Source organism: Phaseolus vulgaris, chromosome 11, assembly GCF_000499845.2.
Source record: "Phaseolus vulgaris cultivar G19833 chromosome 11, P. vulgaris v2.0, whole genome shotgun sequence".
In the NCBI taxonomy this organism is placed as follows: domain Eukaryota; kingdom Viridiplantae; phylum Streptophyta; class Magnoliopsida; order Fabales; family Fabaceae; genus Phaseolus; species Phaseolus vulgaris.
In genome coordinates this window covers 1,522,738-1,547,051 of record NC_023749.2, presented here as the reverse complement: position 1 = coordinate 1,547,051, position 24,314 = coordinate 1,522,738, and the positions used below count along the sequence as shown (strand labels likewise).

The following is a 24,314-nucleotide window of genomic DNA, read 5'->3' as shown; positions in this document are numbered from 1 at the left end:
ACACTCATGAAAATAAGAAATGGGGTTGGATCAACATTTCTGGATATGCTGGCTCGAAGTGCATACGAGGTTCCAATGGCAAGCACAAAAGGCAATGAGATGTTAGTAATGACAATGACCTTGTGACCAGTTTTGCCTATAGAAAGCATGTCAAGTTCAAGCCCCACCAGAAACAAGAAGAAGAGAAGACCTAGATTGGCCACAGTTTCAAGAACAATTAAGCTTTTCTTTGAAAAAATTGTGTTTAGGAATTTCTCATTCTAATCAAATAGCTAGAAAGAGTTTATATAAGTCCACCCTAAGAGTTGAGTTTCCTTGTGGATCTCTTCCATCTTTGAAAAGTTTGTTATGCCTAACCTAAAACCAAACTTTCTTTCCATCTATGTAATTTTACTATCCTTTTCTAAAACCAAACTTTCCTTCCATCTATCTAATTTCCATCCTCTTCTAAAACCAAACTTTCTTTCCATCTATGTAATTTTACTATCCTTTTCTAAAACCAAACTTTCCTTCCATCTACCTAATTTTCCATCGTCTTCTAAAACCAAACTTTCCTTCAAACTATCTAATTTTACTATCCTTTTCTAAAACCAAACTTTCCTTCCATCTATCTAATTTTACCAAGTCATCAAATCATTTTATTTAGACTTAATTAACTTTTAATTACCTCCTAAAAAGTTAAGATATTTTTGTCTTATCAGGGAATATTACATAAAATTAAACACAACTATTTTTATTAAGATTTTTAAACTATGCCTAAAAAGTTTAAGTCCATAGATGAGGCTATTTTTGAGGGCTTATGTGAGTTGTGATGGTTTTATCTTTTTTGTAAGTTTGGTATGTATGCCTAAAAAGTTTAAGTCCATGTGTTTTGTAAGTTTGGTATGTATGCCTAAAAAGTTTAAGTCCATGGTAAGGTTTCTTGGTATTGGACCTAAACATCTATCAAGTGTTTTATTTTTAATTCATTTAATTTTGTCTGATAAAAAAAATTTACAGAAACAAAATAAAAAGAAACAGATTTGAGTTGAACACCAAATTATGTTTCTTTCTTGTATTCTAAATTTTGTGGTACACTATTATGCAGGTTTAGAATATACTACAAACACCTAGAAACAACTTTAACTTGACAAACTTGATGCTACCTATACATGCACACGTCTCTAATATTGAGAACGCGTTGGTGTGTCTGGCATATCCATGTAATCAGAAACCTCCATAACCAATGGATAAACGTCTGTTTTGGGATTATACTGTTGCAACACTAAAACTGATGCAGAAGTGGAGAACTCAGAAGAAGCCAAATAGCTTCCAATGGGACCAAGTTCAGGACAATCACTTTTGTCCACCAAAGGTGCCACTTGTGGCATTCTACCTACCAAAATAAGATTGCTCTTATTCTTCTCCCTCAACACTGCTATCACATCTTCTTTGCTTTCTACCATCCTTTCCTCTGACATTATTGAGTCCGTGCTGTTGCTTTTCACACCCAGAAACTCAGACCAAAATTGTTCATCCTCTACTTTATCTTCACCATAACTAGTCCCTTCAGCCACATTGATCACCTTCTTGTCCCTGTTGGCTGTTATACCAATCAACTTGGCACCAAAGGCAAATGTTTTCCCGGGTGCAACCACAAACTTCACAACAGTGAGTGAGATTCCAGGGTGTTCAGCCAGTCTCATCCCATATGCAAGTGCTTCACGATCATCTTTTCCTCCAAAGAACCCCACAACAACATTGTAGGAAACATCACTAGCTTGGACTTGGCTTTTCCCTCCAAGTCCACGATCAACCAAAATTCCCACAGAGCAAGGAGCATGGCTGAGCACATTGCCATTCATCACACGCAATGAGTTTCCCAGAGACTCCATTGTCCCATCAAAGTGTTGGTGTTTGTGAAAAGGGAGGAGAATGATTGCTGCTCTCTTTTGGTGTGCACTGGTGCAAATGTCTTCATGCATGTTGCTGAAGGCAGATATGGCTGTCATGGGACGAACATCCACACTGCTTAGTTGGCCATAAGCCTGGAATGCAATCACCATCTGATCTCTGTTATCACGCTTTTTGTTCCAAAAGGGTAAGCCATTGTTGCGTGCAGTGTGAACCATTGTGATGGCTGAAGGTCTCTCTGAGAGTTCCATCAAGTGCATGGAGTACACACACATCTTTCCACGCTTTCTGGTTCCTCTGGATGACTCTATTAGATTGATTAAGGTGGGAATGTTGCAGGTGCTGTGGAAACATGACAACACTCTTAGCTCTGTGTCTGGATCTTTGCGTTGAACTGTTTTATGCGTGTAAGGTGATCCCCTACGAGCTGGTTTATACACTGCCATCACTATTGGGGTGGTGATGAAAGTGGTGAACAGTGCCATTAACACACAAATGGCAAATGTCTGGTCATTCAGCACCTGCACATTTTGCAAGAAAAAAGATTGATTAGTTCCCAACTTGCCATTATAAATTACAAGAATTACGTGTATGTTAATGTGGCTGATGTATTGTAATGTCGGTTAGATTTCTAACTGCACATTAGTTTACGTGTATGTTAATGGGGTTGATGTGTTGTAATGTCGGTTAGATTTCTAACTAACTACACATTGGTTTGATGATAAGAAACTTGTGTTATGTTAATGTAACTTATATGTTATAATGTACTTTGGATTTGGATTTGAATCTTCAGTTGGTTGGGTGATAAGAAATTTGTGGTGTAATTATTTGTATAAATGTTGGAACACGCTGAAATGCCTTATTTCATTTTATTTATTTATTGTTGATAAAAAAAAATAAGTGTTTTAATGAACACTATGTGCAAGATTTTACAAGATACCTTGCGATCCTTGCCAATGTTAAGAACAATGAGCTCCACCAAGCCCTTGGTGTTCATGAGAAACCCAAGAGCCAAGGCTTCTCTGAAAGGCACCTTACACAACAGTGACACAAGGAATGTGCCAACGATTTTTCCAAAGCAAGCAGTGAATATAACAAGCACTAGCATACTCCAAGAGAGTGCTCCACTTATAGTTGTCACATCAGTCTTCAACCCACTAGACACAAAGTAGAGTGGCAACAAGAGACTCATCACAAGGTCCTCTACCTTCTCGATCAACACCCCAGCAAAGGGACCATCCTTGGGCATAACTATGCCAACCACAAAAGCTCCAAAGAGTGCATGAATGCCAATAGTATCAGTGACGAAACTGCAAGCCAGAACTAGTGTCAATGTGATGCATATGTATATCTCTTGCACCGGTTCACCCTCAGGGGAACGCTTGGCCATTATTCCAAGCAAGGGTTTTATGGCAAAGATGGCTAAGAGGACAAAAGCAATAGCACAAAGTATGACCCATAAGGAAACCAGAGGAGATGAGTTAGAGCCAGAGAGAGCTATGGCAAGAGCAAGTAGTATCCATGCTGCAACATCATTCACAGCAGCTGCAGACATTGCTATGCGACCAGCATCAGTTGTGAGGAGTTTGAGCTCGGCTAGGATTCGAGCAAGAACAGGAAATGCAGTGATGGAGAGGGCAACACCCATGAAAATAAGAAATGGGGTTGGATCAACATTTTTGGATATGGTGGCTCGAAGAGCATACGAGGTTCCAATGGCAAGCACAAAAGGCAATGAGATGCCAGCAAGGGCAATGGCTAAGGCCTTGTGACCAGTTTTCCTTATAGAACGCATGTCAAGCTCAAGCCCCACCAGAAACAAGAAGAACAGAAGACCCAGATTGGCCACAGTTTCAAGCACAGTTAAGCTTTTCTTTGGGAAAATTGTGTTTAGAAATTTCTCATTCCGCCCAATTGCTGATGGTCCAAGCAATATTCCTCCCTGCATTCATTTTTCAAACAAGATGCATGCAACCCCACGTTACAACTTTTTCATGAATTACAATAACAAGAATTTGCATGTCCTGGTTTTGAGATTGATCACAGTGATAAGAATGCAACAAGTCTTGTTCCAACCTCAAATACGAAAGATAACATCGTTAGAATTGATCACAGTAACATTTTTATTATTAAAAGACGTCTTGATAAGTTGAAGGAGAAGGTAGTATATAAACTGTCATTAGTTATTGGCAACGGAAACTTTTTTGTTTTAACTAAGCAAGCACTGCACTTGTTGAATGATGAAAGAAGAGAAAAGGGTGTAATGGAAAGAAAACTTACAATGACCTCTGCAATAACTCTGGGTTGTCTGAGAGGTTTGAGAAGGAATGCAAGGAATCTGGTAAAGATCACCACCAGACATATCTGAAGGATTAATAAGGGAAGCGCATAATCCAAAGGGTTTTCATGTTGGAATGCTCCATTGGAGGTGGCTTTCATTGGTGGTGGACATGTTGGATTAGGAGTGGCCATTGGAATTGATTTAGATTTCAAAGTATGAAATGAAAGACTTAATCTGATGAAGAAGAGCTTGTGATGTTTGCATGTGCTGTGTGAGTGAAAGGAAAACTTGGGTTTGAAGAAATGAAATAGATTGCTAATTATGGTACGTAGCAGAGACAGATAAACGTGTAAGATGATGAATTGTGAACACACACTAACGCAAATTGTGTTAGATGGTTATTGGAAATGGAAACCAAGCTTCCACCACTTTACTCCTTCACCATATTTAGCATCTTCTTTCTCCATTTTATCACCTCCTCTTCTAAAACCAAACTTTCCTTCCATCTATTTTATTTTACCAAGTCATTATTAATTAACTTTTAATTACCTCATAATAAATTTAGATATTTTTTAATTATATTCCTAGTAAAATGTTTTCTTGTTTATTAAATATTTTAAATTTTATATTTTTGAACTGATTATCTTTTCTTTACTATTGTTCTTGAGTAGATGACTTGACTGTTATCTTGTATTGTCAAATAGTTTACTTGTCTTCATTTATAATAAATGATATTTATAAAATTATTACAAGTCATTTTCATTAATTTTAATAAAACATATTTAATAATGAAATTATAATGGTAAAGAGATCCTTATTATCACCACAATGGATGTGAAGTGGCATTTAATAATATCTTATGTAACATATTTTTTAAATAAATAATAAACATTATTTATTATTTTGTAATAACTACAATAGTATTTTATATTAATCATAGAATCTCATATTTTTATAAGTATAAAGATAAGTAAAGAAAATTATGTAACAAAATAATAAAAAAAAGAAAATTAAAGAAAGGATCTAATTAAAGGTAATAAATCATGTGCTATGTTTGTTCCAAATTGGGTTGATTTTATAGGACAGTTTTGTGTGGTAAAATCAAAAGGGTGTTTGGAGAAATATGTGATGGTGGAGGCTGTTTTGGGAGAAAAAAAGAGAAAGGGGTATGGTCATTTTGGAGTTATTTAAACATTTTTTTCTCTCTTTTGTTTATTTTCTTTTCCACTCCATATTATTTTACATACAAACTTTTTTTTATAAAAAAATAATAAGTCGGATTTTTTTAATAGAGATAAGAACAAAAAGTAAAACTAATAGATATTATATATCAATAACATCATTGATATAATTATATAAAATTAATTGAATGCGTTAAATTTTTTGAAAACAAAAAAAGTAGAGCTTCATTTTTTTTCACAATTTCAAAATTGTATAATTTTCACTATAGTGAAAGCTTAATGCAAACATGAGACTACTAAACAAGTAGATGTTTTTGGTAGAGCATAAACAATATCCTTTTAACCTCAATTTTATAAATTGTACTTAAAGAAAATATTTTTTTTGCATTTATCAAGAATTATATAAGATTGCAAAATTTCGTCTCATATAAATTCAAAGTATATACTTTTAAAATACATATATAAAAATAGGTATAATAGTTATAAATAAATATCACACACAATAGTATGTGTTTTGAGAACATGGTAAATTATAAGAACATTTTCTTGAGAAAATATATATTTAATGTGTAAAAGAATGACAAAAATATTATACTAAATTTTTCTAATCATCAAGTCTTATCATTTAAAAAAAAAAAGTTGTACTATCATTTTCCACTTAATATCTGCATTAGGTACATTTTTGGTAAAAACTATTTATGATGTTTGGCATTATTTAATTGCAAAGAATGTTAGTTATTTTTTTAATATTTTCTCGCATTTGAAATTAAAAAAGATAATAGTATAAATTAAAATAAAATTATATAAAGCTTACAAATAATACAAATTGCATTTTTTTAATTTAATAGTAGTTTAAATTAAGAAATAAAAATAAAATTTTTAAAAATAAATAAAAATTTAATTTTATTAATTTATTTAAATAAAATAACTTGTTTAAATAATAAAAAATATATAAAATATTAAAAATAATAATTATTTTAAAAGAATTTGAAATTTTAATTAAATATATTTTTCTTATAAATATAAATTTTATTTATATAATAAATAAATATTTTATAATTATATTATTTTATGTAATTTTATATATTAATTAATTTATTAAATAATTATAATATAATAATATAATTTATTCGCTCAATCTTATTAATTTTGTTAAATTGAGTTTGTAATAAAATAAAAATTTCTCAAAATTATTTTAAATAAATCATTTTTTTTTCAAATTAAATCTTTCTCCTCTAATCTTCTCGGTCTTTCGGGCTCTTGGTACTGGATTGGACTTTCAGTTACAGGATCTACTGATTTGGGCTTGGGTTGGTTCTTAGGTGTGTGATATAGGCTCTCACTTGACGAGCTTGGTCTTATTCAGCTTTCAGCTTCTGAGTTCGGATCAACTCTCAGACGAGTATGTACCTGCAAGAAACTCCGATAATAAAGTCAAAATTAGTGTATTTAATTATCAGGTAAAAATCACTCTACTTACCTCTTAAGTTAATCATATATTTATAGTAAACTTTTAACATATTTAGGGTTTTACTCTTTACCCATTGTAATCATTATTAAACACACTGTAACATTGTAATCATTATTAAACACACTGTATATGTTTGGCTCATTTATTGATTTTGTTACAATATTTTCTTATTTTATTATTTATTCATTTTAGTTTGACTTTTCATCAATCTTTCGTCCTTTTGACAATTCAACCTAGACAGTAAATTTTTTTTATAAAATATATATATAAAAAGAGAAGTATGAGGTGTTCTCCAATCTTTAAGAAAATGCAGGGATTATAATCTCCTAGTGCATTCTCATTCCTAAAAAAGAAAAATCTAAATCTACTTTCTCATTTTCTATTTTGTAAGGGAATAAATACCAAAATGTAGTAGATGTAAACATTTGTCTATTTCTCATAACACTCATGTTTGTTGTGTTTCCATAGTGTCTCTTCACCTCTTACTTAAGACTAGTTTGAACATGCTATCAGCTTTTTATCTTTTTGCAGTAAACTTGCATCTTATTAACATCAAATTATATTAATTCATTCATCTTTTCTATATTTTCTGAATCCCTAAACATTTTATCATCCTGATAATTTGCTTCCAAAACATAGAACATAAGATGTTTGTATTTTAAATTTGAACAGTGAGTATCTGATATCCATCAATTACATTATTTCTTGGATTAATTATGTATTTGCTGACATAGTAGCTTCTTTATTTATCTGTCTACATATTTGTTTACTGTGACATGAAATTTGTAAAAGTTGCTGTCATGAAATCTGTTCTTGTTGGTGTTTAAGATCAATCTGATGAGAATATATGGATGATTGTCAATGTAGTTTAAGAAAACACATCCACACAATTCAATATTTTAATCATATTATTTTAATATAAATTATTGGAAGAATGGTATCCCTTTGGCCTGCAAATACTGCTAAACCAGACAAACAAATGTGTAGGGTTAAAAAAAAATCATGGCAGAAATGGAATCAAAGAGCCAACATTATCTGAGATTCTAAGCCTGCACACTTTGTCTTCACATACACCACCACATCCTTCAAAACTAGCTCAAAAGGGTGATACTGAAAACTGGAAAATCAAATTAAAAGGGTTGAAATCAGAAACATAGCATAAAGATTGAAGATGCTGGGTCAACTTGAGCATGAACTGGAGCTGCACGTCCCAGCCAGTGAGGCATGGGATCTGTTTGGTACCCTTCGATTAGGCCAATTTGTTGCCAAAGAGCTTCCACAACTGTTTGATAATGTGGAGCTAATTGAAGGAGATGGAGGGGTTGGCACTGTCCTCAAATTAACTTTTGCTTCAGGTCCTTCATCTCTTTCTTTATTCTCACCATCTTAATTCTTGAATTTGCATAAGATCTCTTATCGCAAATTATTAAAGGATATGAATACAAAAGTTATAGAAACGTACGTCTTTTCTAATTCTTAGTTGTTTTTATTTGTAGAGGTGAATAACCTTTATTTTGTCTCTCTTTGTCGATTCTAATTCTAGTATTTACCAATTGACTCTTTGTTTTTCATTCTCTGTTTAACTAGATCTAGAATGAGTGTGCTGTTTGTATATATTCGGACTATTTGTTTTGATTTCAATGGAAGAATAGAAGAGATATTCATTTTCATTTCTTTACTTTTTCTTTTTCTCTTTTGTTCATTTGAGTTCTATTTTATAATAGAAATAGATGAAGATGTATGCATATGAAGGTGTTAATGAAGATTTAATGTGGTGTGACACTGATTTGTTATAGGTGTGGCTGGGCCAAGTGGGTACAAGGAGAAGTTCACTAAGGTTGATAATGAGAAACGAATAAAGGAAACAGAGGTGGTTGAAGGAGGGTACTTGGAGTTAGGATTCACTCTGTTTAGGGTTCGTTTGGAAGTGATAGAGAAAGGTGAAGAATCAAGCATAATAAAATCTAGCATAGAGTATGAAGTAAAGGAAGAGCATGCCTCCAATGCCTCATTTGTCTCTGTGCAGTCACTGGCAACCATTGCTGAACTTGCCAAGAACTTCCTCAACAAAAACAAACCTTCAAAAGAAGCAACTTAGTCCAAACAATAGTCAATGAATAAAGAAGGAAGAACAGACTGAATCTTCTGTCTTTGCTTGCTTCATCAATAAAAATCACCAGCTTACATGTATTGCTTTGTTTCATCGATTCATATGAGATTGTGTTTTCTTTACAAGAGAAAGTTGTATTCTATGAAATCAGAATTTCGTTCTGTTTATCGATTTAAATGTTCTTGTCAAAAATGAGTTGTAATAGTCCGAGTTATCAGAATGACCTGATTTCTTAAATGAATAATAAAAATTAGTTTAGAAAATAATTTTTTTTTTTCTAACATGTTGTTTAATTTAGTTATTATTAGAACTAATCATTTTAATCTTTAAAAATTAATTTTTATTTCATAATTTTCTTATAATAGATACAGAGAAAATTTTATCACGGTCAAGTCAATAATAATTATAAAATAATTAAATATAAATGAGTCAATAATAATTATAAGATAATTAAATATAAATGAGTGAAAACAACCAGTGAAGAATACTACATAAAATGCTATAACTTATTCTCCATGAAAGACCAAAAACAAGACACAAATTATAATAAAGAGGGATATGAAATTATTTGAATTTAGTGAAAATAGGTCAAAAATTAGTGGAAAGTTTTTGAAACGATATTTTAAAATTGATATTGTATAAATTAGTTTATAGGGTTTTATTGAGAGGTGGACATAATCATGTGATTCACACAACTTTTTCATACAAATTAATATAAAGTGGTTAAAATTTGTCTCATTCCTTCAATTTGTGTAGCACACACATGCAAGCAAAGAAAGACAAAGTTGAAAGAAGATGTTGATAACAATGTTTCTCTGTGAATCAATCTGGTGTATAAATTAATGCATACTTAACTAAAACCATATATACAAATTTAATTATAATGTATTAAGAGATTTATATTGGGTAAATGGTCCTTTCCAATTAATTACTAGTATTTTAGACTGAGTTTTTTTTTATTTGAATCTCCATGATTATGTTTTCATTGAGAGTTATATTATGGAAAAATTAGTTATAGCTAGCATTAAATTGCAAACAAGATATTAATAAGTGAATGAAGTTGTCAAAGAATTAAAACGTCACATTTAATCAAATAAATAGCAATTAAGTTTTGAAATGATTAACTTGCTATATTAATATTTGGAACTTAATTTTGTTTATGATTAAACCACATTGACTATGATGGAATTATTTTTTTTGCTTTTTATTAAAATGGGGTTCGTTTAAAAAAAATTACAAATTTAGGCAGGTCTTGTCAATTTGGCATGACTTTATATGCACAAATCGTCCCAATTAGACACGACTCAGTCATGTCACACTGAAGTCGTGCCAACTTGACACGACTTCTGTTGCGTCATTTTTTTTTAATTTTATTGTTTATATATTGGGTAGTAAGTTAAGTAATATTAAAAATTAATTTGATACATAATTTTCTGAGTATTAGTTTTAAGGAACAAAAAATTGAATAATCGTGTATAGATAATGTTTGGATAATCAGCTTATTCAAACTTTGAGTCATTAACTCCTTAGGACATTGCCGCTGAACATGGTTTCCCACTAGCCAAAAAGTATATTTTGATATTTAATGTCTCATGTATGCAAATTTTTTGATATTTAATGGCGCCGGATATGATCCATACACGATATCCAATTTTTTGTTCCTTAAAACTAACACTCTTAGAAAGTTATGTATCAAATTAATTTTTAACATTACATAACTTACTACCCAATATATAAACAATAAATTTTTTTAAAATATATATATATATATATATATATATGACGTGACAGAAGTCGTACCAAGTTGGCACGACTTCATTATGACGTGGCAAAAATCGTGCCAAGTTGACACGATTTCAGTATGACATGACAGAGTCATGTCAAATTGAAACGATTTGTGCATATGAAGTTGTACTGAATTGACACGACTTGCCTAAATTTGTAATTTTTTTTAAACGGACCCCATTTTAGTAAAAAAAATTAAAAAAATAACCAATCATGGTAAAAAATCCTTAATGTTTCGTCAAAACTCACGTTAGTTTTTATGCATGAAAACTAGGACTAAAGTGAAAGTGAAAAAAAAAAAAAACTGGGAATGTTACCGATGCATACCAACAATCATTCAACCTACCTCAAATTTTCCTTAAATTCTTTCCAGACCCTTTTATTGTCCTTTTCTTTTTCATGCTTAGAAAAGTGAGGTCTCACAAAATGAATGAGGTGAGACTTCATTCCTTCTCACAAAGTTATTTTAGATGTTTGATATGCATATGATTATACATAACCTAATAAAACTTTCAACTTCATAAATCAACCTAGCCATTTACTTTAGGTAAATTTTTTTCTTTGACCTACCAACTCTTGGCACAATGAAGGTTATGAGGGGTCGAAGATTTTGTTGGGCTAACAAGTTAAACAACTAAGAAACCAATCTCTTCTACTAATCCTCAACATATTAAATCATTAATTACTTTCCCTAACCAAAAAACATAACCCATTTTAAATGAAACGAAATTAGACTATAAAATTAGCAGACACGTAGAAAGGAAGTTCGTGAAATGTGAAGGAAATCAAGTTGAACAAGTAACACATATGTTGTTAATGTTGTTGTTGTGTAAGTTTTCCATTTAGAAAAAGGGTAATTAGTTACTTGAATGAGATAAAATATTATTATCAAAGATGGAAGAGAAAAACTAGGTGGCTTGTAACCTTGGATAATGAGGTAATGTTGCAGAAAATCTCCGGCAAGGTTCACCATCCTTTTAACCCCCCAAATTGACTTTTCTATCTCTGATGTCACTTCTCTACTCAGATATCATAAACCACTGTGCAATGTCTCTAGAACAAACAAAAATGGAGGCACATGCTATGCTATCATTCAATTGTTTTACCATCCACTTGTTTTAAATTTTTGTAAGATTAATTTTCAATTCTGGGATATGTGTTTAAACTAATTTCAATTACAATTTTTGTATTGGAATGTGTGTCATTAGTTTTACTTGCAAAATAAACACGAAGATTCTATGTTTTGACTTAAGTTTAAGAGATAACATTGTTATGATCAATCATCATATTTGAGATATTATTTGTTTTGGAGGTCGGTGTTTCGTCACAGTTTTATCCTTAAAATATGTTTCGATAGGTTGAGGGAATAAGAAGTATATAAACTGTCATTGATCTTAACTCCTGAACGAGATGAAACTATATTGACGATACGGAACATTTTATTTATTAAAAAAAATCTTTACCATCACATTTTATTTATGCTTAAAAACATGGAGATTGGTTCAAACATCTTAATATTGTGAGATTTTAGCTATTAATAGTATAAATTACTTTATATATTAATAATTTTTTAAGTATCTAAAATAGTATTTAAATTACTTTAATTAATATACTGACTAATAATTTTTTGTTTTTACAATTTATTTTTGACTAATTATTTTTTTTTTTAGTGTTAAGTCTTATTTGAAATCAATTGTAAGATAAATTGAATGAACTAATCTTATTATCTATATTAAAATCTTTCATTTTTTGTGTGGTCATTGCAGAGGCTTTTAATTCAGCACTGTTTTACATGCATCACCCAGAATATTTCTAGCAATGTTTTCAATTAAAACTTGAAAAATAATTTTGTTAATTCCAACTCATTTCTTCACTCTTTTGTTCACGAAATCTGTTTCCTATCATATCAACTTAGTCTTATTAAAAAACTATGATAATACTAATTAATCCTCTAATTATTTATCATTAATTAAGTGTTTCTCATGAGGGGGTATAAGGTTCCAGTGCTCAAAAACCGGATTCAATTATTATAAAAAAAACCATTGTTTGGTAAAAGGAAGATGAACTGTTGCAATGGTGCCAAAATTTCTGTTGCATATAAAACTTTAGTTTCAATATAAAATAAAAGTATTAACCAACTAAGCATATAAAAAAACACAGTGGTGCCAAAACTTGTGTTGCATAAGGATTTTGATTATTAGAAACATTTTGGTAATATACAGATAAAAAGACAAAGACTTTGACTGTGTTGAACAATTATATTAAGTATATGAAAAATGGGATTGTAGTCAACGTTATAGTTCTACCTTTAAGAAATTGAAATAGTTAGCATTAATTCTCAAGTTATTACCTAATCTTAATTAAAACTAAAATATGTTGGTTTGCACCATATAATTAATTTTCTAATTAGGGTTAGTATCATGATTATTGCTATGAAAATGGGGTTGGAATGAATACGTATGCAATATTCTTCACTGTTTTCACTTACCTAATAACATTGAATAATTAGCACTCACCATTTACTTTTCATTTTTTTTCATTCTTGTTCACAACAATTTTATTAAACAACACAGTTTCCTTTTAAGTAATTCACATTTATATTATTAGTATAAAATATTAATTAGGCACCAATCCATTAGAAGAACTAAGAGTGGAACATGACTTCACTGTACATTTACAAATGTCTCATAATGGTTAGGCATTAGGTAAGTTTGATCTCTTGTACATAAAGGAAAACACATCTTTAATATAAATATTGATTATGGCTATGTACTGATAATATATAATACATTAAAATAACTAATTCATCAGTTAAATTTTGCATATAGTTAATATATATAAGATTAAATATGTTTTTTTTTTCAGTAGTACGTATAACATGAAATTGGTTTTTGTTTATGGTCTAAACTTTAAATCATCTAAGTACTTGTAGTATGAAAATGATTGGAATGAATTTTTTTACCTGTGAAATGATTGTTAGTTTTTTTCAAAGATTGTTAGTTTTTTTCAAAGTTCATCGTTGTTTTAATTGTAAATTGATGCTCCCTGTAATTACTTTCAATAGGTTGATGACTTGATGAATTGAAACCTCTGACCGATCATTTCTATATTACAATGAAGTGGAACCTCAAATTGAACAAATTTCATATAAAGAATGACTCATTTAAATCATTTTCATCTTACTAGCAGATAATCTAAAGTTTATTTTAAGAACGAAAAACATATTCAACCCATATAAATAATTAAAATTGCAGAAAGTAAGACGAAATTTCGCAAGTTTCGGCAGATGATAGTCTTGGTTTGCACTGAATTTCTGAAAAATTTTCCCGAAATAGTTTTTTCCTGAAACTCCAGGTAAGAATATCAAAAAAATTTGGGACAAAACAAGACAAATTATAGGTCAAACGGATGAGTATTCACCTAGGAAAAAAATCAAACAGTTTCACACACAAACAAACATTCCTTTCAGTCCTAGCAGTGATGAATAAAAAATTTATTGCAAATCTCGTGGGATGAATTTTGGGCTCAAATCTTAGCCAAAACTCAATAGACACAATGACGAATATCTGGTAAAAATTTTATACCAAAATACCCAAGGAGTAAGGCGCAGTAAGTCCCAGACTGAGAGTGAACAAAATTGATTTTCCGAAAACAAAATGTCTTGGTTTTTCTTCCCCGTATCTTCTTTTTATGATTTGTTTGTTTATGTACATGCCTCCTTACCTAAGTGCAAAAAACATATGAAAGTAATTGTGTGAATTTTTTCAACGCAATACGGACCCATAATAAAATTGCAGAAAGTAGAGTGAAATTTCGCAAGTTTGGGTAGAGGATAGCCTTGGTTTGCACAAAATTTCTGAAAAATTCTCCCAAAATAGTTTTTTCCTGCAATTCCAGGTAAGAATCTCGACTGAATTTGGGACAAAACGCGATAAATTTCAGGTCAAACGGATGAGTATTCACGTAGGAAAAAAATAAAACAGTTTTACACACAAACGAACCTTCATTTCAGCCTTGTCAGTGAGAATAAAAAATTTATTGAAAATCTTGTGGGACGTATTTGGGACTCAAATCTTAGCCAAAATTTAATGGACACAATGAAGAATGTCTGGTAAAAATTTCAGACCAAAATACCTAAGGAGTAAGGCGCAGTAAGTACCAGACCGATGGTAAACAAAAATGGTTTTCCGAAAACAAAACGTCTTAGTTTTTCTTCCTTGTATCTTCTTTTTGTGATTTGTTTGTTTATGGACCTGCCTCCTTATCTGGGTGCAAACAAAATATAAAATTACTTGTGTGAATTTTTTTAAACGCAATACGGACCCAAAATAAAATAGCAGAAAGTAGGACGAAATTTTGCAAGTTTCGGTAGAGTATAGTCTTGGTTTGCACAAAATTTCTTAAAAATTCTCCCGAAATAGTTTTTTCCTGAAACTCTAGGTAAGAATCTAGACTGAATTTGCGACAAAACGCGACAAATTTCAGGTCAAACGGATGAGTATTCACCTAGGAAAAAAATCAAACAGTTTTACACAAACGAAACTTCCTTTCAGCCTTGAAAGGTGATGAATTTTTTTTTATTGCAAATATTGTGGGACGAATTTGGGACTCAAACCTCAACCAAATCTTAATAGATACAATGAGGAATGTATGCTAAAAATTTTCTTCCAAAATACCCAACGAGTAAGGCGCAGTAAGTCCCAGACCGAGAGTGAACAAAACTGGTTTTCCGAAAACAAAACGTCCTGTCTATTCTTCGCCATATGTTCTTTTTGTGATTAGTTTGTTTATGAATCTGCCTCCTTACCTGGGTGGAAAAGCCATATGAAAGTACTTGTATGAATTTTTTCAACGCAATACGCACACAGAATAATATTGCAAAAAGTAGGGCGAAATTTTGCAACTTTCGATAGAGTATAGCCTTGGTTTGAACAAAAGTTCTGAAAAATTCTCCTGAAATAGTTTTTTTCCTGAAACTCTAGGTAAGAATGTTGACTGAATATGGGACAAAACGCGACAAATTTCAGGTCAAACGGATGAGTATTCATCTAGGAAAACAATCAAACAATTTTACACACAAACGAACCTTACTCTCAGCCCTGGCAGTGATGGAAAAAAAAATTATTGCAAATCTTGTTGGACAAATTTGGGGCTCAAATCTCAGTCAAAACTCAATAGACACAATGACGATTGTCTGGTAAAAATTTCAGACCAAAATACCTATGGAGTAAGGCGCAGTAAGTCTCAGACCGAGAGTGAACAAAACTGGTTTTCCGAAAACAAAACGTCTTGGCTTTACTTCCCCGTATCTTCTTTTTGTGATTTGTTTGTTTATGGACATGCCTCCTTACCTGGGTGCAAACAACATATAAAAGTACTTGTGTGAACTTTTTCAACGCAATACGGACCCAGAATAAAATTGCAGAACGTATGGCGAAATTTTGCAAGTTTCGGTATAGTCTTGGTTTGCACAAAATTTCTGAAAAATTCACCCAAGAGTGAACAAAACTGGTTTTCCGAAAAACAAAACGTCCTAAATTTTCTTTCCCGTATTTTCTTTTTTTGAATTGTTTGTTTATGGACCTGCATCCTTACCTTAGTGCAAACAACATATGTGATTTTTTTCAACGTAATACGGACCCAGAATAAAATTGCAGAAAGTATAGCGAAATTTTGCAAGTTTCCATGGAGGATAGCCTTGGTTTGCAAAAAATTTCTGAAAAATTCTCCTAAAATATTTTTTTTCCTGAAACTCCAGGTAAAAATCTCGACTGAATTTGAGACAAAATACGACAAATTTCAGGTCAAACAGATGAGTTCTCACTTAGGAAAAAAATCAAACAGTTTCGCACACAAACGAACCTTCCTCTCAACCCTGTTAGTGATAAATAAAAATTAATTGCAAATCTTATAGGACGATTTTGAGGCTCATTTCTCAGCCAAAACTCAATAGATACAATGAAGAATGTCTGGTAAAAATTTCATACCAAAATACTCAAGGAGTAAGGCGCAATAAGTCCCAAACCGAGAGTGAACAAAATTGGTTTTCCGAAAACAAAACGTCAATTGACTTTTCTTCCCCGTATCTTTTTTTTGTGATTTTTTTGTTTATGGACTTGTCTCCTTACCTGGGTGCAAAAAACATATAAAAGTAATTGTATGAATTTTTTTTCAATGCAATACGGATCCAGAATAAAATTGCAGAAAGTATGACGAAATTTCGCAAGTTTTGGTAGAGTATAGCTTTGGTTTGCACAAAATTTCTGAAAAATTCTCCCAAAATAGTTTTTTCCTGAAACTCCAGGTAAGAATCTCGACTGAATTTGTGACAAATTTCAAGTCAAACGAATGACTATTCACTTAGGAAAAAAATCAAACAATTTCATAAACAAACGAACCTTCCTCTCAGCCCTGTCAGTGATAAAAAAAATTTACCGCAAATCTTATGGGACAAATTTGGGGCTCAAATCTCAGCCAAAACTCAATAGATACAATGAAGAATGTCTGGTAAAAATTTCATACCAAAATACCCAAGGAGTAAGGCGTAGTAAGTCCCAGACCGAGAGTGAACAAAACTGGTTTTCCGAAAACAAAACGTCCTATCTTTTCCTCTTTGTATCTTCTTTTTGTGATTAGTTTGTTTATGGACCTGCCACCTTACCTGGGTGCAAACAACATATAAAAGTACTTGTTTGAATTTTTTCAACGCAATACGGACCCAGAATAAAATTGCTGAAAGTATGGCGAAATTTCGCAAGTTTCGGTAGAATATAGCCTTGGTTTGCACAAATTTTCTGAAAATTTCTCCTGAAATAATTTTTTCTTGAAACTCCAGGTAAGAATCTCGACTGAATTTGGGACAAAATGCGACAAATTTCAGCTCAAACAGATGAGTATTCACATAGGAAAAAAATAAAACAGTTTTACACACAAACGAATTGTTGAAAATAGGCCAAAATTTTGCAAGTTTCGGTAGAGTATAGCCTTGGTTTGCACAAAATTTCTAAAAAATTCTACCGAAATAGTTTTTTCCTGAAACTCCAGGTAAGAATCTCGACTGAATTTGGGACAAAACGCGATAAATTTCAAGTCAAACGAATGAGTATTTACCTAGGAAAAAAATAAAACAGTTTTACACACAAACGAAACTTCCTTTGAGCTCTGGCAGTGATGAAAAAAAATTTATTGCAAATCTTGTGGGACGAATTTGGGGCTCAAATCTCAGCCAAAACTCAATAGATACAATGAAGAATGTCTGGGAAAAATTTAATACCAAAATACCCAAGGAGTAAGGCGTAGTAAGTCTCAGACCGATAGTGAACAAAACTGGTTTTCTGAAAACAAAACGTCCTGTCTTTTCCTCTTTGTATTTTCTTTTTGTGATTAGTTTGTTTATGGACCTGCCACCTTACCAAAGTGCAAACAACATATAAAAGTACTTGTTTGAATTTTTTCAAGGCAATACGGATCCAGAATAAAATTGTTGAAAGTAGGGCGAAATTTCGCAAGTTTCGGTAGAATATAGCCTTTGTTTGCACAAATTTTCTGAAAAATTCTCCTGAAATAATTATTTCTTAAAAATCCAAGTAAGAATCTTGACTGAATTTGGGACAAAACGTGACAAATTTCAGCTCAAACGGATGAGTATTCACCTAGGAAAAAAATAAAACAGTTTTACACACAAACGAATTGCTGAAAGTATGCCGAAATTTTGCAAGTTTCGGTAGAGTATAGCCTTGGTTTGTACAAAATTTCTGAAAAATTCTCACAAAATAGTTTTTTCTTGAAACTCCAGGTAAGAATCTCGACTGAATTTGGGACAGAACGCGACAAATTTCAAGTCAAACGAATGAGTATTCACCTAGGAAAAAATAAAACAGTTTTACACACAAACGAAACTACTTCCTTTCAGCTCTAGCAGTGATGAAAAAATATTTATTGCAAATTTTGTGGGACGAATTTGGAGCTCAAATCTCAGCCAAAACTCAATAGATACAATGACGAATGTCTGGTAAAAATTTCATACAAAAATACGCAAGGAGTAAGACGCAGTAAGTCCCAGACCGAGAGTGAACAAAACTGGTTTTCCGAAAACAAAACGTCCTGGTTTATCTTCCTCGTATCTTCTTTTTGTGATTTGTTTGTTTATGGATCTGCATCCTTACCTTAGTGCAAACAACATATAAAAGTACTTGTGTGAATTTTTTTTCAACACAATACGGACCCAAAATAAAATTGTAAAAAGTAGAGCGAAATTTTGCAAGTTTCTATAGAGGATAGTCTTGGTTTTTACAAAATTTCTGAAAAATTCTCCCAAAATAGTTTTTTCATGTAACTCAAGTTAAGAATTTGTAGTGAATTTTGGACAAAATGCGACAAATTTCAGGTCAAACAGATGAGTATTCACCTAGGAAAAAAATCAAACAGTTTCACACACAAACGAACCTTACTCTCAGTCCTGACAGTGATAAATAAAAAATTTATTACAAATCTTATGGGGCGAATTGGGGGCTCAAATCTCATCCAAAACCCTATAGATACAATGAAGAATGTCGGGTAAAAATTTCCTTCCAAAATACCCAAGGAGTAAGGCGCAGTAAGTTCCAGACCGAGAGTGAACAAAACTAGTTTTCCGAAAACAAAACGTCTTGGTTTTTCTTTCCCATATCTTTTTTTTTTTGTTTATTGACCTGCCAACTTACCTGGGTGCAAACAACATATAAAAGTACTTATGTAAATTTTTTAAACGTAATACGGACCCAGAATAAAATTACAAAAAGTATAACGATATTTCGGTAGAGGATAAATTATAAACTTAAATATACTATATATCAATAATTTTTTCACTAAGTTAAACAAAATCTTATTAAAAGTCAAGTACACCACAACTAACAGTTTGATTTTGTTTAAAATAAAAAATTTAACAATCCTAACGATCTAAGATATGTTTTTGCTTTGTTTATACACTATTCTTGTTTGAAGTGATACGAAATAGTGAATTCGTTAGGACTTTGTTGGGGTCCCAGGGAAGAACTGCATTTGATTTAATAAACTAGCGTACAAGATGAAAAGAAGAAACTAATTTTCGTGTTTTGTTATGTTATTCATAGATGGTCGATATTTTCAGAGGAAAGTTGCTTTTCAATGTGGGACATGAAAAGTGAGGTTGAAAGTTGCTGAGACGCTGCCACGTGGCTACCTACCCTCGTTGGTAGTTTAAGTTTGTTGCTTCCCATGGAGAAGGTGGCCATTGTTATACGTATGTGCCAGATTGTGCCTTGTTCTTGTTGGACAAGCCAAGCTCACGTTGAAAATCTGCATCTCTCCTCATACAATTTTATCTTATATAACATAGACATTCATATTAATACGACATGACACAGAGATACAAATCTATATATTATATAGTTATAAATTATATAAATTGACAATAAAAATTTATGTGCATAAATATATTTTATTTTTTATTAGTAAAAAGATGTTTTGTTCAAAATAATTTTTTTTTTATTTTTATAATCATACTAAAATTTTTTACAATAAATTTAAAATTTTTAAAAATTAATATTTTTTTAAAATTGTATTAGAATTGTATTAAAATTGTCAAAAATCCAACAAATATTTTTGAATTAGACATTTTATCGATACGTGTCCTACAAGTGTTGGTGTCTGATATGTGTGTCCGTAGTGAGAGAAGTGTATGAGCCTTAAGATTTTATACATTTTCTTCCTTCAACTTCATGCTTTAATTTCGTGTGTTTTCTGCGTATATGAAGAATATGTCATGGAGTCAAAGTTCAGAGTTGACTTCCTCGATGTAATTAAGGTAAAGACAAAGTAGAAAGGAAACAAGATAAAGCAAAGAAGAATATGCATGCTAATGCTGTTTGTCTTAGGCAAGGTGGAATAATAATAAATGCATACCATATTATTTTCCTCATTTTTTAAAAAGTTAATAATAATTTATATAATTACGAAACTTTCCTTTTTCAGTTAGATTGACGAAGAAACTAACATCCATTTATTATTTTAAATACTAAAAAATATTAATATTATTAAATAAATATTTATAAAATAAATTTTAAAATCATATTTAAATTAATTATCAGTTTTTTAGCTACTAATATTTTAAATTTTAAATTAATATCAAGGCTAATAGAAACTAAATTTAAAATATAAAATAGTCTTATCTAAAATTTTAATAGCTAATCGTTAAATAATAATTTAGATACTAAAATAGTATATATTTTTATTAGTAATAAAAACTACTTTAATGTCAATGACTTGTTTAATTTATAAAATAATTTTTAATTTAGTTAATATAATAATTAATTATTTTGATTTTTAAAATTAATTTTTTTTAATAATTTTCTTTTTGGTTAGTTTTCAAAAGAAAAGGCATTTCATCAACCTTTTTATTAAAAAAATGAAAATTATGACAGTCTACCTTTGAAATTAAGCATTATGATTAGAAGCAATATTACTCTAAGGAGTGTCTTTTGATGCCCTTTAGTGGGACAAACTTGTAATCTTCTATCATAGCATAGTAAATAAGTTTTGAAAGCATTTGATATATCTATCTGTTCTATATATATACAGCAATCACCTCTCTCTGGTGAATATCCAACTTCCAAGACTACCTTGTAAGTCTTTCATTACTCCATCCAAGGTTTGGATTCTCTTGCTCTCATTTAGTTTTCAAGGAAATGAATTCTTGTGCTGTTTTATTCTCAACATTTTTATGCAGTTTGTTTGAGTAGGTGGTGATTATGGGGAGAGCACCATCCAGTGATGAAAGTGGCTTGAAGAAGGGGCCTTGGACCCCAGAAGAGGATAATATATTGGTGGATTACATTCACAAACATGGCCATGGCAGTTGGAGAGCACTTCCAAAGCTTGCAGGATTGAACAGGTGTGGCAAAAGTTGCAGGCTAAGGTGGACAAACTATTTGAGGCCTGACATCAAAAGAGGAAAATTCTCTCAGGAAGAAGAGCAACTCATCATCAATTTACATGCAGTTCTTGGCAACAAGTAAATTACTATTCATTTCATCTCATTCATTACTAAATGGAAATGCATAATTAGAATGAAACATGCTTGGTCTATGTAACCATGCTGTGTTTATTTCTTCATAGATGAAAAAAAAGTGATTGTATGTGCATTATTTCCATGATTAGGTGGTCAGCTATAGCAGGTCATCTTCCAGGTAGGACTGATAATGAAATCAAGAACTTGTGGAACACTCATTTAAAGAAAAAGCTTCTACAAATGGGGTTGGATCCAGTGACTCATCGTCCAAGATCAGACCACCTTGATCTTCTATCCAGTCTTCAACAGTTGCTGGCTGCTACAGACATTTTCACAAACAGTTGGGACATTAATGTTGCAAGGCTGCAATCAGATGCCACAGAACTAGCCAAACTCCAATTGCTGCATAACATACTTCAAGTCCTTGGGGCCAATCCTTCCTCAAACATGGACTTGCTCAATCCCTTTGGACCATCACTGAATGAAGTTTTGGGATTGGATCAGTCCAAGCTCCAAAACCCTTACAATGGTTCAACTGGTTTTGTTTCTCAGAATCAGCCAAACTTCCAAAGCTTTGAAGCCCCTTCTCAGCAGCAAGGTCTACCTAACCACATGAAATCTGAAAAGGTTGATGAACAACTTGGTGCCTCATATTCTCTTCCAACACCATTAGATTCTCTTCCAAATCTAGTTTCAGCATCACCAGAATGTTCAGCTGGGAAGGAAATGGAAAACAAGGTAAACCCAAATGAGTTTTGTGAGCCTTCTTCCACTTCAACCACCTTTGAAATGTGGGGAGATTTCATGTATGAAGAAGTAACTGATGCTTATTGGAAAGATCTCATGGAGTAAGTAACTTTTATGTCACTGTTTTTTAGCTCCACTTGTGCTATTATTCTATTTTTCTCTTATGAATTTTTTTATTTTTTGCTGATTTTTTCATACCTTTTTGCAGGCAATAACCAGTAGAATCCAACTGCGATAATAGGAATTATCATTGATCTCTATGATGAAAACATGGTTCATTTAGAAATAGTTGGTTGGTTCCTATGAAATTGAAGATGGATTCATCTTTATACAAGGTTCCATTGTATCGTATATAGGCTCATGCACCATGGAGATTGTAATTTATTTTGTAGAATAATAATATTCTCATATATATTGTTTCATTTCATCATATATATATATATATATATATATATATATATATATTCTTTCTTAAACAATATTATTTGTGAAGAATGAAAAAAAAATTATACTTTTAAAAACTTTCATGTTGGATATTATTATATAATTTGACATCTCAGTTAAGTTAAACACCTCAAATAATATTAATTATCTGTTATCACATAAAAAAATATTATTAAAAGAATAAAAAAAAATACAAAAAGATTAGATCAAAACTCGTTAACAAAAGATATACTATAGTTATTAATAAAGAACTCTAAGAATATGTAGAAACTTATTATACCAATAAAATGATTATCTAAGAATAAATCATAAATGTTGAAACTATTTAAATTATTTTGAGTTTTTTAATGACTATTTTATTCAGTAAAAAAGAAGAGTCCTTATGCATTGAATGGTTGAAAATTAAACAAATTTAAAGTCAGAAATAAGGGTGGAAGATTGCTGTTATGACGTGAGGCATCAACTTTTTCTTAAAGTCTAGTCTATTTTTACAAGAAAAATTTTGTTTAGTAAAAACATTTATTTACAATCTTTATAATAATATAATATTTTAAATTAAAAAATAAAATGAATATTATTAAAATATAAATTTATTTGATTATTAAGTGGATGTATTTACCGTTTGAAATGTGAAAATATTATCACTGTTTTTACAATTATATTTGATCATGCACTGTATTCACAAAGTTGTTTATGTGTGTTTTTACAATACTATCAAAGAACTAATACTTTACACAAAAACTAATATTCAATTAAAATAAGTATTTAACTTAATTTCGTAAGTCTCTCAACTCCATATATTAATATTTAAAACATTTTAGTACATTAATTCTTTCATCCAAAATGTATATTTTATAAACAATACGTTATTTTATTCAAATTGTGAACTTTGTTAGAGACTGCTGTTTTCACTTTTGAAGTATATTTCAAAAGTTTTTCACCAATTATAATTTTTTAATATTAATAATTTGACTTGTTCAATAGTAATAATCATAGTTAGTATTAAGAACTGAAAAAGTCAACTTTAAAAAATGGGTTTATAAAATAATATTCTACACTCATTATCAACTTTGATATTATATTAAAAGTTAAATTTTAAATATAATTTAATATTACAAAATCAATTCATAAATTTATTAGGATTATCTCATATTGAATCTTCATTAAAACAAGAAAAAAAAATATTTACGAATAATATAGAATAATTTTATCCAAATAAAATAGTTTTAAACTGTTTTTTAACAAAAACTCACTATAACAAAAAATCATCAAATATAAATCAATTTTTAGATACCAAAATAATTAGTTACAATAGTAACTAAATTAGAAACTATTTTAAAAATTAAAAAAAAATAGTTTATAGATTAGTTTCTATT

General features: G+C 30.8%; 3 protein-coding genes across 4 annotated transcripts; 2 read left to right on the top strand and 1 right to left on the bottom strand.

Moving 5' to 3' along the window:
* Positions 1-1,029: 1,029 nt before the first annotated feature.
* On the bottom strand, positions 1,030-4,572 carry LOC137822625 (cation/H(+) antiporter 19-like). Its single transcript, XM_068627543.1, has 3 exons — positions 4,174-4,572; positions 2,834-3,835; positions 1,030-2,414 (listed from the first exon to the last, which is right to left on the bottom strand). Exons 1-3 carry the CDS (start codon positions 4,363-4,365, stop codon positions 1,164-1,166), a joined length of 2,445 nt encoding a protein of 814 aa, XP_068483644.1. The 5' UTR covers positions 4,366-4,572; the 3' UTR covers positions 1,030-1,163.
* A 3,201-nt stretch (positions 4,573-7,773) lies between these two features.
* On the top strand, positions 7,774-9,105 carry LOC137828770 (norbelladine synthase-like). Its single transcript, XM_068635456.1, has 2 exons — positions 7,774-8,181; positions 8,623-9,105. Exons 1-2 carry the CDS (start codon positions 7,998-8,000, stop codon positions 8,922-8,924), a joined length of 486 nt encoding a protein of 161 aa, XP_068491557.1. The 5' UTR covers positions 7,774-7,997; the 3' UTR covers positions 8,925-9,105.
* Positions 9,106-21,279: 12,174 nt separating this feature from the next.
* Positions 21,280-22,904, top strand: LOC137823860 (transcription factor MYB53). Of its 2 annotated transcripts, none has more exons than XM_068629206.1 (4): positions 21,280-21,387; positions 21,466-21,750; positions 21,897-22,595; positions 22,703-22,904. In XM_068629206.1, the coding sequence occupies exons 2-4, from the start codon at positions 21,488-21,490 to the stop codon at positions 22,707-22,709; spliced, it is 969 nt and encodes a 322-aa protein (XP_068485307.1). In that variant the 5' UTR covers positions 21,280-21,387; positions 21,466-21,487; the 3' UTR covers positions 22,710-22,904. The 2 variants fall into 2 exon arrangements, with proteins under 2 accessions (XP_068485307.1, XP_068485390.1); XM_068629289.1 differs by having other exon boundaries at positions 21,323-21,361.
* The last annotated feature ends 1,410 nt before the right edge of the window (positions 22,905-24,314 follow it).

Coding starts and splice junctions, on each gene's coding strand:
- LOC137828770 (XM_068635456.1), top strand. CDS start 7,998: ATGCTGGGTCAACTTGAGCATGAACTGGAGCTGCACGTCCCAGCCAGT. Junction 8,182..8,622: donor CAAATTAACTTTTGCTTCAG/GTCCTTCATCTC, acceptor GATTTGTTATAG/GTGTGGCTGGGCCAAGTGGG.
- LOC137822625 (XM_068627543.1), bottom strand. CDS start 4,365: ATGGCCACTCCTAATCCAACATGTCCACCACCAATGAAAGCCACCTCC. Junction 3,836..4,173: donor GAGTTATTGCAGAGGTCATT/GTAAGTTTTCTT, acceptor AAATGAATGCAG/GGAGGAATATTGCTTGGACC. Junction 2,415..2,833: donor ACATTGGCAAGGATCGCAAG/GTATCTTGTAAA, acceptor CAAAATGTGCAG/GTGCTGAATGACCAGACATT.
- LOC137823860 (XM_068629206.1), top strand. CDS start 21,488: ATGGGGAGAGCACCATCCAGTGATGAAAGTGGCTTGAAGAAGGGGCCT. Junction 21,751..21,896: donor CATGCAGTTCTTGGCAACAA/GTAAATTACTAT, acceptor TTCCATGATTAG/GTGGTCAGCTATAGCAGGTC.